Source organism: Engystomops pustulosus, chromosome 2, assembly GCF_040894005.1.
Source record: "Engystomops pustulosus chromosome 2, aEngPut4.maternal, whole genome shotgun sequence".
Classification (NCBI taxonomy): domain Eukaryota; kingdom Metazoa; phylum Chordata; class Amphibia; order Anura; family Leptodactylidae; genus Engystomops; species Engystomops pustulosus.
This window is the reverse complement of record NC_092412.1, coordinates 111,922,425-111,939,072: the sequence shown is the minus strand read 5'-3', so window position 1 is coordinate 111,939,072 and position 16,648 is coordinate 111,922,425. Positions and strand designations below refer to the sequence as shown.

The 16,648-nt window shown below is 45.2% G+C and overlaps 1 protein-coding gene across 2 annotated transcripts in view; it reads right to left on the bottom strand.

Moving 5' to 3' along the window:
- Positions 1–16,176, bottom strand: part of GPM6B (glycoprotein M6B) — an 81,286-nt gene extending 65,110 nt beyond the window's left edge. Inside the window, exon 1 of one of the 2 annotated variants that reach the window (XM_072136051.1) lies at positions 16,024–16,176. In XM_072136051.1, coding sequence (XP_071992152.1) covers positions 16,024–16,027 — 4 coding nt within the window. In that variant the 5' untranslated portion in view covers positions 16,028–16,176. The remainder of the gene's footprint in view (positions 1–16,023) is intronic. The other variant, XM_072136048.1, reaches the window with a different exon arrangement.
- Positions 16,177–16,648: the final 472 nt, after the last annotated feature.

Below are 16,648 nucleotides of genomic sequence, written 5' to 3'. Positions count from 1 at the left end.
GTTATATTAGGGGAGATGTATTAATGTGTTGGTCTTTAGACCACTGCAGAGTAGAACTAGGCTCTGCTGCTCCAGGTTAATCATTGTGTCTGGATGATTAATCTGGTGTAATCGAAGGCGAGTCCTACTCTTATTTGTTGGTCTAGTTTGAATATAGAATTTTTGGCGCACACATTCTGTTCAGCCACGCCCCCTAGATGCTGAGGACTTTTTCAGAGAAGTTGGTAAACAGCCTAAAAATGGTCTAAAACCTTCAGTAAACGCACAGGCACGAGAGTACCAGAGATGAGTACAATGCCCTTTATCAGACTCTCAACCAAAGTATTAACTTATATCTTTCTCTGGCTGCCATGAAAAAGATGTAACAGGTCAGCTTGGGACACTAAACCACAGGTCTACAAGGACATGTAATCAGTTTAGTGTCCAAAAACGTCTTGACAGGTTCTCTTTAAAAAATACTGCAAAAATAATTTTTGCTGCGTTCACACCACTTTAATAACCATACGTTGTATACACACACCTATACAGTGGTATACGTTGCCGGGAGAATCCACCTGATGCGGTACATATTGGTGCACAAGTTTGTGTCAGTGTGTCTCTTTTGTGGTTTTAAGAATGTATTTTTTTGAACAATGAGTCTCATACAGGGCCGGATTATAGGCGGGGCTCCCGGGGCTCTAGCCCCGGGGCCCCCACCATCTTGCCCCCCCTAGGGGCCCCCACCAGCTCGCACCTCCCGTGCCCCCCCTCATGAGCGGAATGCCGCCCTCCGCCTCCGGGCATAGGTGAGCTCCTCCCCAGCGATCAAGCCCCTACATAAACTGCCCGCCCACTCATCCTGCTGCGTGGGGAGCCGCCCCCCGCCACTGGTGACAAGCAACCCCGCTCAATCCCAGGTTAACATCGCCTCCGGCTCCCCGCCCGGCTCGCTCTCCTCTCGCTCACCAACCCCGCTCCGTTCGCTCACCACTCCCCGCTCCACTCACTCACCACTCCCCGCTCCACTCGCTCACCACCCCCCGCTCCCCGCTCGCTCACCACCCCCCGCTCGCTCACCACCCCCCCGCTCCCCGCTCGCTCACCATCCCCCGCTCCCCGCTCCGCTCGCTCACCACCCCCGCTCTCCGCTCGCTCACCACCCCCGCTCCCCGCTCCGCTCGCTCACCACCCCCGCTCCCCGCTCCGCTCGCTCACCACCCCCGCTCCCCGCTCCGCTCGCTCACCACCCCCGCTCCCCGCTCCGCTCGCTCACCACCCCCCGCTCCCCGCTCCGCTCGCTCACCACCCCCCGCTCCCCGCTCCTCTCGCTCACCCCCCCGCTCCCCGCTCCTCTCGCTCACCACCCCCCGCTCCCCGCTCCTCTCGCTCACCACCCCCGCTCCCCGCTCCTCTCGCTCACCCCCCGCTCCCCGCTCCTCTCGCTCACCACCCCCCGCTCCCCGCTCCTCTCGCTCACCACCCCCCGCTCCCCGCTCCTCTCGCTCACCACCCCCGCTCCCCGCTCCTCTCGCTCACCACCCCCCGCTCCCCGCTCCTCTCGCTCACCACCCCCGCTCCCCGCTCCCCGCTCCTCTCGCTCACCGCCCCCCGCTCCCCGCTCCTCTCGCTCACCACCCCCTGCTCCCCGCTCCTCTCGCTCACCACCCCCTGCTCCCCGCTCCACTCGCTCACCACCCCCCGCTCCACTCGCTCACCACCCCCCGCTCCCCGCTCCACTCGCTCTCCGCTCCCCGCTCCTCTCGCTCACCACCACCCGCTCCACTCGCTCTTCGCTCCCCGCTCCTCTCGCTCACCACCCCCCGCTCCCCGCTCCACTCGCTCACCACCCCCCGCTCCCCGCTCCACTCGCTCACCACCCCCCGCTCCACTCGCTCACCACCCCCCGCTCCACTCGCTCACCACCCCCCGCTCCCCGCTCCACTCGCTCACCACCCCCCGCTCCCCGCTCCACTCGCTCACCACCCCCCGCTCCCCGCTCACCACCCCCCGTCCCCCGCACGAAACATGCACCCGGCAACCCCCCCCCTTCCCCGGCCGAATAAGCAACCGACCGACTTCCTGGCGAACAAGCACCGTCAAGACCCCCCAGCCCGAACAAACAGGCACCCGGTCAACCCTAACAGGTAAGTAAATACATATGTGTTTTTCTGTGTGTGTATATACAGTGTATATGTGTATATACAGTGTATATACAGTGTATTTATGCATCTACTGTGTATAGATATGTGTGTACATTTATATATATATATGTGAATGATGTGGTTTTTGTATATACTGTGTATATGGAATGTATGTATATACTCTCTCTCTCATATATATATATATATATATATATATATATATATATATATATATATATATATATATATATATATTTTGTGCTGTCGCCGCTGTGTTACTGGAGATGAGGCGGGTGTATGTAGCTGTGTCACTGGGGGTGAGGCGGCTGTATGTAGCTGTGTTACTGGAGATGAGGCGGGTGTATGTAGCGGTGTTACTGGGGGCCAGGCGGCTGTATGTAGCGGTGTTACTGGGGGCCAGGCGGCTGTATGTAGCGGTGTTACTGGGGGCCAGGCGGCTGTATGTAGCGGTGTTACTGGGGGCCAGGCGGCTGTATGTAGCGGTGTTACTGGGGGCCAGGCGGCTGTATGTAGCGGTGTTACTGGGGGCCAGGCGGCTGTATGTAGCGGTGTTACTAGGGGCCAGGCGGCTGTATGTAGCTGTGTTACTGGGGATGAGGCGGCTGTATGTAGCGGTGTTACTGGGGGCCAGGCGGCTGTATGTAGCGGTGTTACTGGGGATGAGGCGGCTGTATGTAGCTGTGTTACTGGGGATGAGGCGGCTTTCTGTAGTTTAGTTACTCGGGGGCGAGGCGGCTGTATGTAGCTGTGTTACTGGGGGGGAGGCGGCTGTATGTAGCTGTTACTGGGGGGGAGGCGGCTGTATGTAGCTGTGTTACTGGGGATGAGGCGGCTGTATGTAGCTGTGTTACTGGGGATGAGGCGGCTGTATGTAGCTTTGTTACTGGGGTGAGGCGGCTGTATGTAGCTGTGTTACTGGGGGCGAGGCGGCTGTATGTAGCTGTGTTACTGGGGATGAAGCGGCTGTATGTAGCTGTGTTACTGGGGGTGAGGCGGCTGTGTGTAGCTGTGTTACTGGGGTGAGGCGGCTGTATGTAGCTGTGTTACTGGGGGTGAGTAGGCTGTGTGTAGCTGTGTTACTGGGGATGAGGCGGCTGTATGTAGCGGTGTTACTGCTGGGATAGTGGAAAGGAAGCAGGAGGACATGTGTACGCTCCACTTATTGGGGGCCTCCACCAGATTTTGCGCCCAAGGGCCCCCACCAACCTTAATCCGGCCCTGGTCTCATACATTTGCAATATATCTGCTAGTGGTGCCTTCCCTCCCTTTATTACTTCTGCAACCACAAACCAAAGACCAATTTAAGATACTATACTGTACATACAAAAAGTGTAATCAGTGAAACACATTTGTAGAAACTTGTGTAGTATGGATTTTGAGGGATTGCTCTCAGTTTGTACAACAATCATTGATGGACCCTGGATGAGTACTTAAATGTGTCAGATGGGGCTTCTCCTCCAACATTCCTCCAATGTAAGCACTAAATAAGGAAGTGGTCGCTGGTCCCAGAACCTGAGGGTAACAGTATCCTGTACAGTACTTTCAATAAGGTGGCAAGTCCCCCTCTATTGGTCAACATAAGTAAATTCAGCAGCATAGTGTGTGGTCATCCAACCACATGGTGGCAGGATTTGGCTATAAACAAACACAGAATGCTCTAAGAGATATAGAGATATATATATATATATATATATAGATCAAATTTGCAGTTTAGGCGGGAGTGACCCATTAACCCACTGCAAATACATCTTGTAAAGATAAGGTTTATATATCAAAATGGTACATCGTACAAGTGGATGTTTTGCAAAAATTGTAGGATCCCAAAAATCTCATTGAGCATAATAATATTCCACACGTGTTCACCCCATCACCCCACAAGTGGTTGTAGATTATAATTGTTATAGTTCAAGTTATGTCATACATATTTATATGCAAAAGTGGCTTCAAAGTTAACATACAGATGATACCTAAACTTTCTTCTTCATAGCAGCTTTTGAGATTCAGGGACAATGAAAGAGACGCCAGCTATTGGCATTGAATGCCTCCATTATTCTCTTACAGAAAAAGATACTTGTGATTGCAAGAGTTTGATAGAACATAAGAAAACAAAGAGCACAATGAAGTCTATGTACTAAAACTGCTACATTGTCAAAATTGTCAGCAGAAAACCAACGCAGATCATGTCACAGAAAGCGTGAAGACATTTTACAAAGGTTTTCAAATAAGGTTTCACGAGTTAAGGCTGAAGTTTAGACTTGCATATTAGTAACTACCTTGTAAAATATGCAGAATAATCCAAAATATTTAGATGGTCCCAATAAGTGATTAATGTATGAAGGTTGGTTATGCTGTAGTAAGAATGTGTAAAGTGAAAGTGTAAAGCTCCATAAATATCCCATCTGTTGGCCCATACTGGTCATAAAACATGGGAGGTTGAGCTGATGAGTAAACCATAGACTGTAAACAGTGTCTAGTGATCTACGCTGGGGGCCATAATCAACAAATGGCTGGTGCTGTGCATACCTTTATCAGCTTACTTACAGCAGTTCAGGTCAGGGTAGAAACTATATTAACTATGTATGGAATAAGGAAAACTTTGCCCCAAAGCTACCTGATAGCCATCAAGCATCACTTTTTTCAAGAAACCTAGCAATGGCAAACTCTTCATTGTTTTTTGTAGAATATTTTTTTCCCTGACCTGCATCTACAGACCCATTTGACCAAACCAGTTCCCTACACTATGCTGAAGAGTTGCAAACACACTGTAACACAGTTAGGAATCTGTTCCTTATGGAATAGGTATGAAGGTAGGATAGGTATATTAAGGTATATTAAGGTATATTATAGGTAGGTAGGGATATTAAAGGAAACCTACTACCACGGATCTACCTCCTAAGGTGGTTCCTGTGGCAGGTTCCTCTTATCTATAGTAGTATAGCCCTTTTTAGGGCGAATCCTTTAGTGGTCCAAACCTTATATGCAAATTTACGAAAGAGGTTACTGGAGAATTGAGTAGCCGGAGCCGAGGCTGCACGGCGTTCCTGCCATTACATCTTCAGCACGCAGCTGTGAGGAGCTGCACGCGCTCATCTGCAAAGCAGGGCTCTGCGTTTGCGCAGAGAGCAGGTCGGTGGCTGTGCAGTCTCAGCTCAGAACCCGGATCTGCAGACAAGTACGCACAGCTACAAAAAGATGTATTGGTAGGCAGATCGCAAGAGGCTGCTGGGATGTGGACGAGCCGCACCATTAGACGAGCCGTAGCCTCAGCTCTGGCAACTCCCCAGTAACCTCTTTAGTAAATTAGCATATAAGGGCCATTGAAAATTATAAAAGATTTGGGGCACTAAAGGATTAGCCCTAAAAAAGGCTATATTACTATAGAAACAAGGAAAACACCACCGCATCTAGCTTAATAGGTAGATCCGTGGTGGTATGTTTCCTTTAAAAGCCCAACCTGTTTCAATGTGATTGCAGCTCTTCAGCATAGTGTAGATCCGTGGTGGTAGGTTTCCTTTATCAAGCATGACTTGGGTATAACAGGGCTGACTAGGTAGCTCCATGTTAAAGGGAACCTGTCAGGCTCATCTAGCCCCCTCGCCTCAAACCAAAGGTCCTACCTCATTTACTGTAGTGAGTTGCTCTGTGTGATAATATTGAAATGAGTCAGTGGCGGCTCCTGTGAATTATAAAATGAACCCATCCACTCTGCAGTGTAATCCTGGTAATCCTGTGAATTGAGACATTCGGGTGTATGTCATTTTATAATTTATCGGAACCCCAACTCATTTCAATTTCATCATTTCAGCATACAGTAAATAAGGTAGAACCTTTGGTTTGGAGGGATAGATTTGCCTGACAGGTTGTCTTTTAAGACTGTGTGCAAATGAGCCTGGGGGGGATCCAGGCTTCATTAACACTAGAGTAATGCAGTACTATTATTCCTACCTGAGATGCAGTCAAGGACGTGGAGAGTTAAACCAAGTCAGGCAACCCTGTCTCCAGACTTCCGTTTGCACTCTGCCTCCGGCCATGATCTTGCCAGAGTCAAACTCAGGTACCCAGAGTTCTCGCGCATGCACAGTACGCACTGTTTGCAGCTAACAGGCTGAGAGGTGCTCCTGAAAGGTGTAAAGCGGTGCATGCTTGAGAAACCCATATAGCCGGAGTATGACATCAGCGAGAGGAGGCTACAGTAGGAAGTGTCATATGATAATCATAGGCAAAGTGGGTAGTTTAAACAAAGGTAGTAAAAAGATCTATGCCCTATATGAATTTTAAGCATTTGGGAAAAAAATCCAAAACACATTTATGTATTCATCTTGTCCCTTAGAGCATGCACTTTAAGTTGAGTGAAGCTGGTGTATTACACCTCTGTTTCAGTGTTCAGGCATCGTAGGTACGGTGTATGCACAGTGAAGCCAGGATACTGTTCCAGCTTCACTTACCTCATTGTGAGATGTGGTGCACTAGCGTGGGATTATCTGATGTGCCTCATCAGACTAACATCCAGGTAGGTATTAAAGTTTTTTTTTTTCATATAAAAGCTTTTAAAAGTTCAAATTGGGACCCCAAACCACAGAACCTGTAGATGAATAAGGGTCCTAAATCAACCTGACAGGTCCTCTTTAATGTACTTTTATCAGTATTCTCTGGAGTAATCGGTGGGGGTCCAGCACCTGGAAACCACATTGATCAACTATTTCACACGGTCTCCAGTGGACAAAGTGGCAAAAGGATCTATCCACTATAGCCACTGTGCCTGGGAAATGTATTAAGGTGAATGGGAGTTGAACTGCAGTTTCCCAGAGAGGTTTGTATAAAGTGAACAGAACAGTTTGCATGTGGCTCAGCCTCCTGTATAGGTTGCAGAATGGAGATATAGTGGTGAAAGGGGCGCTCCTATAATGTAATATTTTTGTACAGCAAGATAGGTATGATAGTCATGAAAGTCGTAAAACAAACGTATGGTGTCATATACATATTATCAAAATAAAACAATGAAACAAGTGAATATATTGCTTGGTGTGATATAGATAGCATATAATGAGATTGTACTGTTATAGTGTTGATGAACAGTTCGGCTCTCCGGGTCTGTGCGCTATATAGAACTACAAGTACGGAGGCTGTCAGGAGTAAATTCGAGTCAAATGGGAACTACCGCTACGGAAGCCGGGCTGCACCAAAAAGAAGACTGGGATGGAGATCGAGAAGCATCTGAAGATCGGAATAACCTAGGGAATAGGTAAGGGGAAGAAAACCTCTCTCAGAGTATTGTTTCATTGGCTTCATTACGCCCTACTGGTGATAATGTATTTAATTTAATCAATTCCAGACACTCTGCATACGCAAAGTGTATTGGTTGCAGAGGCAGCGCTGAACAATTAGTACAAGTACAAAAAGTGACTGGAGAACCCCTTTAATTGGGGGGGGGGGGGGGGAAGTCGAGTGAAAAACTGAAAAAGTATTCTGCAGATAGGACATCCATATGACAACTCCTTTTGCTTATAATCGGATACCTGAAGTGAGAATCCAATTCAACTACCAGACTGTGGGTAAATCCACATTGCTAAAAGAAGCTTATTGTGATGCCTGGTTAACTATAAAATGTGAGGATGGCCATCACACAATGTGACCTTACCAGAAGACATTCATGGAGTTACATTTCTTTGGCCAGCAGTTAACCAGCTTAGTACAGGAACTAATGGCACAGGATGCTCATGCAGGCACATTCAGCTAATGTGTATTCTGCTGTGCTGTGGCAATGTTAAAGAGCCTGTCAAACTGACAGATTCCCATGTGAACTACTCCATCCAGGACAATGGCATCTCATGACCAGGCACTGTGAGAGCTACGCCATGTTGTGAACAAAAGCCAAGATTCCATTGAAATAGACAATTCAATAAGACAGTCAGATGAAACAGCCGCAGCCACATTAGTCCTGCTCCAAAGCTAGAATAAGTGTTGGGAGAGCCATTCATTCCAATATAAAAAGAGATGACTCAAGCAATCCGAGTCATATTTATATACTGATCAGAGACGTGGCTTGTTAAAACCATTGGCCAGGAACCTTTATATCTGATAAATACAACCAAGGAAAATATACAGGTTTAGTAACAGGACCATTTCTGAAGGAAAAAAAAAAACATTTCTGACACTCAGGAAAAAGTGATCCTTTTCACCACTGACATTACTAATAGAAAGGTGCAAAAGTTTAGCCAGTATTGGGCAAAATTCCTTGGAAACGTCAAAACATGGAATATGGAATATAACACACCCTTAGAATAAATATGTTAGCTATACTGGAATCTGTAAGTGTGTTCTGTGGTTCTAAGTGATGCCAGTGGGTAGATTAAATTCTGAACAAGCCAGCCTTACTACTTACTGCCCACACACTGCCTGTGGTTAGATTTCCTTCTATACACCGTTATATATCAAACTGACTTCAACCTTAGATATGGTTGTCTAGATTATAATTACAGCTTTCACATTAGATCTGCAGTCCTTACCGTGAAACACTAACTCTTACTTAATGTTAATACACTGCTGTAAAACACAGCTGTTGGGGTTAGTAGCAATGGAAAACAGCCAAGACAGGCATTAAATGGAGAGGAACAATTGTTTGCTTTCTAGGCATCTATTACTTTTCTTTTTTTTTTTTATCCCAGGCAACCAAGTAATGAATTTAAATTGTTTTTATTTGTAAGCAATTAGATACTGCAGGCTGAACTGGGGTAAGACATATAAAGTTGTCAGAAGTATTAATCAATACAGTCTGCTATTTTGATAGTTATGTTAAATTCCTGACCAAGGGCTGTGTCTGGCATTTCCACTTGACCACTTGACTTGACTGGTAAAGTGTGTGTTCAAATTATGAAGTTAAAAAAAAAAAATACAAAATTTTGTATTTAACACTATATAGCCTAAGACAGGGTTCCCCAAACTACGGCCCGTGGACCGTTTCGATCCGGCCCCCGACACTTGGCGCGCCAGCGCCGGGCCCTCGCGGCCTGCAACAGTCGGGCAGGAGCCTCCGTCCGTCCGGACAGGAAGCTCCTGCCCGTCACTGTATAGTGCTCGATGCAGCCGGAAACGGCCACTCGAGCACTATTACTGGAGCGATGTGGCCGGAATACAACCCAGACGCACATCGCTCCATGAACTAGGCTGCGCGGCCGTGCGATTATGTCATCACGCGGCCGCGCACCCCTTCCTGCCCGGACGCGGCAAGAAGATAGAAGACTTAGGTGAGTACAGGTTTTTTATTAAAGGGCAGTAAAAAGATTGTGGCGACTGGGGGCTAGTATAGTTAGTTATGAGGGGCAGAATAAGAAATAATTAATTATAAGGGTTAGTTTAGGAAATAATTAATTATGAGGGGCAGAATAGGAAATAATTATAAGGGGTCGAATAGGAAATAATTAATTATGAGGCGCAGTATAGGAATAATTAATTATGAGGGGCAGCATAGGAAATAATTAATTATGAGGGGCAGTTTAGTAATTAATGGGGGGGGGGGCATATTCAATAATTAATGGAGAGAGGTCCCAGTATATTAATTAATTAATTGGGCCAATATATAAAATAGTTCACAAGGGGGTGCAGTACCGGTATATTAAATAATTAATTGAGGGGGGTGCCAGTATATTATGGATGTGGTCACATGTACCGCTATTTATTTTTAGACTTTAGTCCGGCCCTCCAACGGTCTGAGGGGGACAGTGAGCGGCCCCCTATGTAAAAAGTTTGGGGACCCCTGGCCTAGGAGCTATTAATTTGTATTAGTGAACATGTCATACTCCTCTTCGGCTAAAGTTACTAAAACTTGTGAGAGGTGTATTATTATCCTTCTGGAAAAATGTTAGTGCGACCTCTGGATTCATGCACTGCAAGTTTGGTTATCTTCTTATATTTGTTATCCATGTCTTCCTTCCTTCTTAAAACAACTCATAAAATGATGCTAATAAGCCTGAAGGGCTCCTTAGTGCTAAAATTAGTACGCAAGCGTGAGCCTTACAGACAGGATCTACCAGACAGAAGTGTGCCTAAACGACAGTATTGCGAGTATCTCCTGCTCTGATCAAGTTATTTTCTGCCACCTAGGCGGTAATATGCTCCACCCCTTTGTATAGATAATGGAATATTTTTAGCCCTGTATTTATATAAGTTTGATTAAACTTGAACACTAGATTTCATTCTGTCCATATTTTGAGAAAGGATCTGAGCACCGTAAACACATTAATGGGACATGTATATTTTATATTCTAACTGAATTTTTGATCTATTTTAATTGGTTGTATGTGATCAAATAAAAAATGCTTTTTTAGACACACCAGTGGCTCTATATCCTAAGCGCCCCATTAGTGCTCATCTTTTACTTTAGGTCTTATCTCTTTAATATGATATATGGATTGTGTCTCTTGGTCCCACAGAACCAGAGCTATCTACCGTTAAAGTTGCAGTGGAAAGCAAATGTTATTTTTATATACAGCCTGTCATTCTCGACTTTAACAGTGGATATCCCCGGTTCTATAACACCAGAACTTTGTTTCTGGATGTCATGGTTCTGAACATATAGCTGTTTGAAGCGTGCCCCCGCCAGCCTGACAGCTGAAGACAGAATGGAGAAGGAGCTGCAGGGAGTCAGAGCAGAGGGTTTGAAAAAAAATACATGCACCCTCTGTAGCTTTGGTTTTTGGTATTGCATGTAAAGAAATTGCCAATACCTGTGGTTTATGTAAACACAATGTAAACACAATGAATCGAGGCTTAGTCGTTCACATTGTTCTGCTCCGCTAGCAGAACAGAACAATAAAAACTGCCAACAGTAATGTGACCCAGCCTTAGGCCCCATGCACACAACCGCTGGGGGGAGCATGTACTTGCGGCAGTACATAGGTCCCCCATAGAGTGCAATGGCCGCACGGAACGATACGGTACCGCTCCATACATGGGGAAAAGATAGGACATGTCCTGTATTTCCACATGTTACGGATCCATGCTCCATGGAGAGGGGAGGAGTTACCTCTCCTTCTCTACATGACGCCGTTTGTTTGCATGTAGCCTTACTCAGTATTTCGAGATCTAGTCCAAGTTAGTTTCCTAAAATGTATCAGCGCAAGTCTCCATGCACATTAACACGTGCATTTCATAGGCCAAACAATAAATCCATGGTCCGTAGTTTGCAGCCCGTGTGACTCGCACATGGGGCAGTGGAAACTACAGCTGTGTAAAAGGAACCCATAGAAATGAATGCATCCTTGTGCTATCCTTTGAATGAGCGATGTGCACACCATTTATAACTCTCTTCCATGGGCATCACATGATCATACAGGTATAGTAACAAGGACAAATTCCAACCACCTTTAAAAAAAAAGAAACAGTATATAACGTGTCCTTAATCCATGTGCAAAACTGCAGTAGAAACCTTAGAAATAGATTAGAATAGAGCAATAACTATTAAAATCCCTGATATGATTCTTCATTTTACCAATATTTCCTGTGTAGAGAGGAAAATGTAACCCCCACACACACTTTGATGCAATAAGCATCTACCCCCAATATGTGAACAATGAGCTGCTATAGTGAATGTCACTATGGATAACACATCTATCACTATTTCAGCGTTTTTACTCATAATTAAAACATGGAAATCTATTTTTAAACTCAGATTGTAGATCCATAATTATCCACATTAACTGGATGAAGAAAAGCTTAACGGAAACCTACCACGAGGAATCTATCAGAGGAAATTAGTAGATGGTAGATTCCTCCTGCCGGCCTCTGCCCCAATTTGTAATTTAATAGTCCTGGAACCTAACCTGAAACTTTATTTTAGTAATATGTAAATTAACTGCAAATTCTACTGGGGCGTGGAGTAGCCTGCCTGAGAACCGGGAGCTAAGGCTAACACACGCCCCAGTAGCCTCTGCAGTTCATTTACATATTATTCAAATAAAGTTTTTGACAAATCAGGTTAGTTTCCAGGATTATTAAATTACAGATTAAGGCAGAGGCAGACAGGAGGAATCTACCAACAGTACCATCTACTTGTGATAGTAGATTCCTCATGGTAGGTTTCCTTTAAAGGAAATCTGTCATAAAGGGAACCATTGCAATGCAAAGGTTGAGGTCTGCACTTCATGTTGTGGAAAAATTGTGAAGGAAAAAAAAAAAACACATAAGAAACCTGGGTTCCTATTCTTGCGGAATTACCACTGGGGTGAATTTCATAACATGTGTTGAGAGCCTGAGATCCCTTGCACACTAACATAGGGGGGAAATTTGTCTGGCGTAGAAGCACAAATCTCCCCCATAGTATTTTTCTGTGTGCTACTATGGGTCCTATTCCTGACAAGTTCACTTCACAAGCCAATGGCTCAATGCAAATAATGGATGTAACACAAAGCTATACTCCAAACTGCTAAATCTTTATTCTCTCACCTAGATGCATATGCAGGCTTCAGGTAGTTATTCAGTCTTAACCTATCATTTACTAAGGAAGAAGGGTTGGCTCACTATCAAAAGCTATGAGATCCCTGTTGTGAAATGAGGGCAGCTCGATTTCCACTCCACTTTAAAATCCAGCTGTTTTTTATGATGACAAAACCAAAGCGTTGAGACAGCCCCACATATGGAAAAGTGCTCAGTAGTTTTATTGATCTTAAATCTCTTCACCTCCCTGTGACATATTGTGGTTCCATAATAATACACTGTGGAAAAAAGCTGATTTGTGTTTTTAATTTTAACTGGGTGATTAAATGTTCCATTGGAAACGTCAGATATCCAAAGAAGTCAACTTAATTCATGTGTAACTTACTACTTCACAAACTCAACTTCTGAGAAACCTGGTACTCTATATGTGCTTACACAAAGCCTAGTTTAGGTTAAAGGCATATACGGAGTATTTGGGGCTTTTTTGCTGCAGTTTTAGCGGTGTTTGACCAAAATCATTGATTGAATTCATTGGCAAGTAGCAATATAAGCCTTTCCTGGATCTTATATTCATGTCATCCTAGTTTTGGCTCAGAAAAACACACTAAAGTCAACGGGAAGCATTTTTGGAGTAGGAAAATGCACAACCCACTTTCACAATTGACTTCAACACTTACTGGAGTGTAGTGAGCTGTGTATCAAATTTTATGCAAAGCCTGTGCCACATGGTATATTAGGCATAGGCTGCACTGGTGTAAGGGGGTTTTAAGTGTGACGTGAAAAATGTTTTATAAGTGTAAAGAATGCAAAACACCAGGATTCTCCAGCATTATATGTCTGCTCTGGGGAAGGGGCGGGGCTTGTTCTCCATCATTGTGTGTCTGCTCTGGGGAAGGGGCTGGGCTTGTTCTCCATCATTGTGTGTTTGCTCTGGGGAAGGGGCGGGGCTTGTTCTCCATCATTGTGTGTTTGCTCTGGGGAAGGGGCGGGGCGTGGTCTCCATCATTGTATGTTTGCTCTGGGGAAGGGGTGGGGCGTGGTCTCCATCATTGTATGTTTGCTCTGGGGAAGGGGCGGGGCGTGGTCTCCATCATTGTATGTTTGCTCTGGGGAAGGGGCGGGGCGTGGTCTCCATCATTGTATGTTTGCTCTGGGGAAGGGGCGGGGCGTGGTCTCCATCATTAAATGTCTGCTCTGGAAGGGGGGGCAGGATCTCCATCATTAAATGTCTACTCTGGAAGGGGGGGCAGGATCTCCATCATTAAATGTCTACTCTGGAAGGGGGGGCGGGGTCTCCATCATTATATGTCTGCTCTGGGGGGAGGGGTTTGTTTCCAGTATCATATGTCTCCCTTGTGGTGGTGGGGTCTCCAGGACTATACATCTGCTCTGGGGGTAGAAAAGGGTATTATACTTCTGCTAGTATTATACTTCTGCTCTGAAGTGGTTTTGGCATGTCTACTGGTGCTGGTTACTCGTAATACCCCTTAAAATTGAGCAGTATGACAATGAATCCCTTGGACCAATAAAGTTTGTGGCCCCCTGCATATGAGGAAGAGGAAAGCTGAACAAATGGATCACTTATAATATTCCAACAGGTGTACAAGGCTGCATTCACATGCAATGTTTATGTGGCATTTGTGTAACAACACAAATGCTGAGTGAGGGGGATTTCCCTATTCCATTTGCATTGAACGACGGAAAACGCGTGGCGCTAGTTGCCAATCGCAATCGTCTTAGTAGAAATGCATCTACGGTTGAGCAAGCACCTCCACAAACACTAGGTGTGAGAGCACCCTAACGTATCAGTTTGTCTTTTTTCCCCCCATTATTTGATTCACTTCCTTTAGACTTTTATTCAATGAACGGAGCTCAACCTAATGTAGATGGCCATCTTTACTACCTACTGCGCCTATTAAAGGGGTACTCTCACTAGACATTAACTTTTCATTTATGGAAATTTATTTTCCATATACAAACATTTCTTCAATTGCATATTATTAAAAAAAAAAAAGTTCCAGTGTGAAGATAATGTCACATAAATGTGACCATGTTGTCCCATAGAAACAAGATAGCTGACCCTTGACACGACCACCTCCCCACTCTGGCAGCGGTGACCAGACTTGGGCTATTGATGCCTGCACAACCACCTGGACTCAGCGTTCATTACCACATTACCTTTTGGCCATGGAGTATCTTTTGGCTATTTTATATGCAAAAACAATATGTTTCTTTATGCAATTGTTCCAGCAGCGGTGGTCGTATCAGAGGACAAGAATCTCATTTCTAAAAGGACAACATTTATGGTAAATTTTCACATTGGTCCATTTTTTAAAATAATATTCAATTGAAGAAATGTATCTATAAGCCAGGTGAATTCAATTTAATGTGGAAGTGCAGATGAGAATAACCCTTTACCTTATAACTGTGTGCCACCTGTATGAAAGCTGAATGCACATCAACAGAGTTGTTTTCATAATCCCATCTCCATAATTTCTAATCCCGTTTCTACTTGTCAGCAGGAGAACTACTCCAAAGTTACACAGCATCTTTAATTATCATCACCCAACAAAAAGGCAAAGCACAGTTTAAACAATGGGTCACGTCAGGTCTCAATGAAGGCTTTAGCAACTTGCTGTGTAGAGAAATTCCGTATAGCAGCTTTACATCACTGCACAGAGACCACTTGCAGAGCATATCCAGAATGAGCCAGAAACATCTTATATGGAGCAAAAGAATAGGATTGTGTCCCACTCACTGACATCAGACTGTGTGATAGAGAAATCCTTCAGGATTAGAATAACAATCCAGCCTCTTATATTCCTAACAAAGTTCTATGTGGAAGATGCGTCCACAATGTATACTTGTTACTACGTAACAATAGTTCACGTCTGTTTACAATCTAACAGATTCAGCTTTTGTCAGCAGAACATCAAAAAAAAGTTACTCAATGACAACTTAATATCCTTTTTCCATAATCTGCACAATGTCAAAATTCCTTCCTTTCTTGAAGATCGCAGGCAGAGGTTTTTGATACAGTTTTTGCTTTGGTATAATTTCAGTCTATCAGTATGGATGGCATAAGGATGAAGTTACCCACATATTGTGCGGGTGATCAATGGGCGTGTGCCCAGGGACAATGCAGGACTTGATAAGACTTTATAATGAAGTTATGAATTAGGATGGTTTCCCCCCCTATAAGGCTGCCTGCTACCCATTCCAGCTATATCACATCAATGACTCCCTGGTGTGGAGGGGGTGCTCCTATTAGTAGAGCCCCCAGGAATGTGGGTGCCCCTTCACCAGGCACATCTCCCTGCAGCACGAGAAAGTTTGTAAAGTTGGGCTCAGCCTCAGTAATGGAGGGAATAGTGAGCTCTGGTATGTAGGGGAAGCTCCGAGGAGGAGAGGGTGAGAGGCACAAGACAGGAGAGAGGGGCAGAGCACTTACCCATGATGTGTCCTGTGTGGCGGCTCGGGATGGTACTGAGATGTTGCCGCTTGCTCTCACTTCATTGGAGATGTAGTAGCTCCGGCCGCCTGTCAGGCTCTGCAGCGCACAGAAAGGCGGGACAGTGACGTCATGCGAGCAGCTGTGGGGCGGGACGTGCTGCAGTTGGATCCTATGACGTCACCGCAGAGATGCCTGCATTCACATGCATGTAAAAAGACTTTGTGGCTGCGGTACTGCCAACTGATTTTTTGTATCACTACACTGCATCCCCCCTGTACAGGAAGGCTACTATTGTGCCCATATAGTGAGTGCCATGTGACTTTCCATATACTTCCATATACTGTAATTGCACGGATAGGACCTGCTATTGCTGTTTGAATTCAATATTGTGAGACACTGGCTTGTCTGTTGCGTTTGGTTTCCATTTCTGTCCACCTAATTTTTTTTACCATCTCATGGTTCGATTGTCCTGTTTCTTGTGTGTACAAACTCCCCCCCTGTTCCCCAGCATCAACACAGCCATCATCCGTTTTTTGGAGTTTTTTGCAGACCCATAGACCTCTACTTGTTTCTGTGATCCACAAGAGTGTAAAAAAAAAAATAGAACAGGTTCTAAAATGTT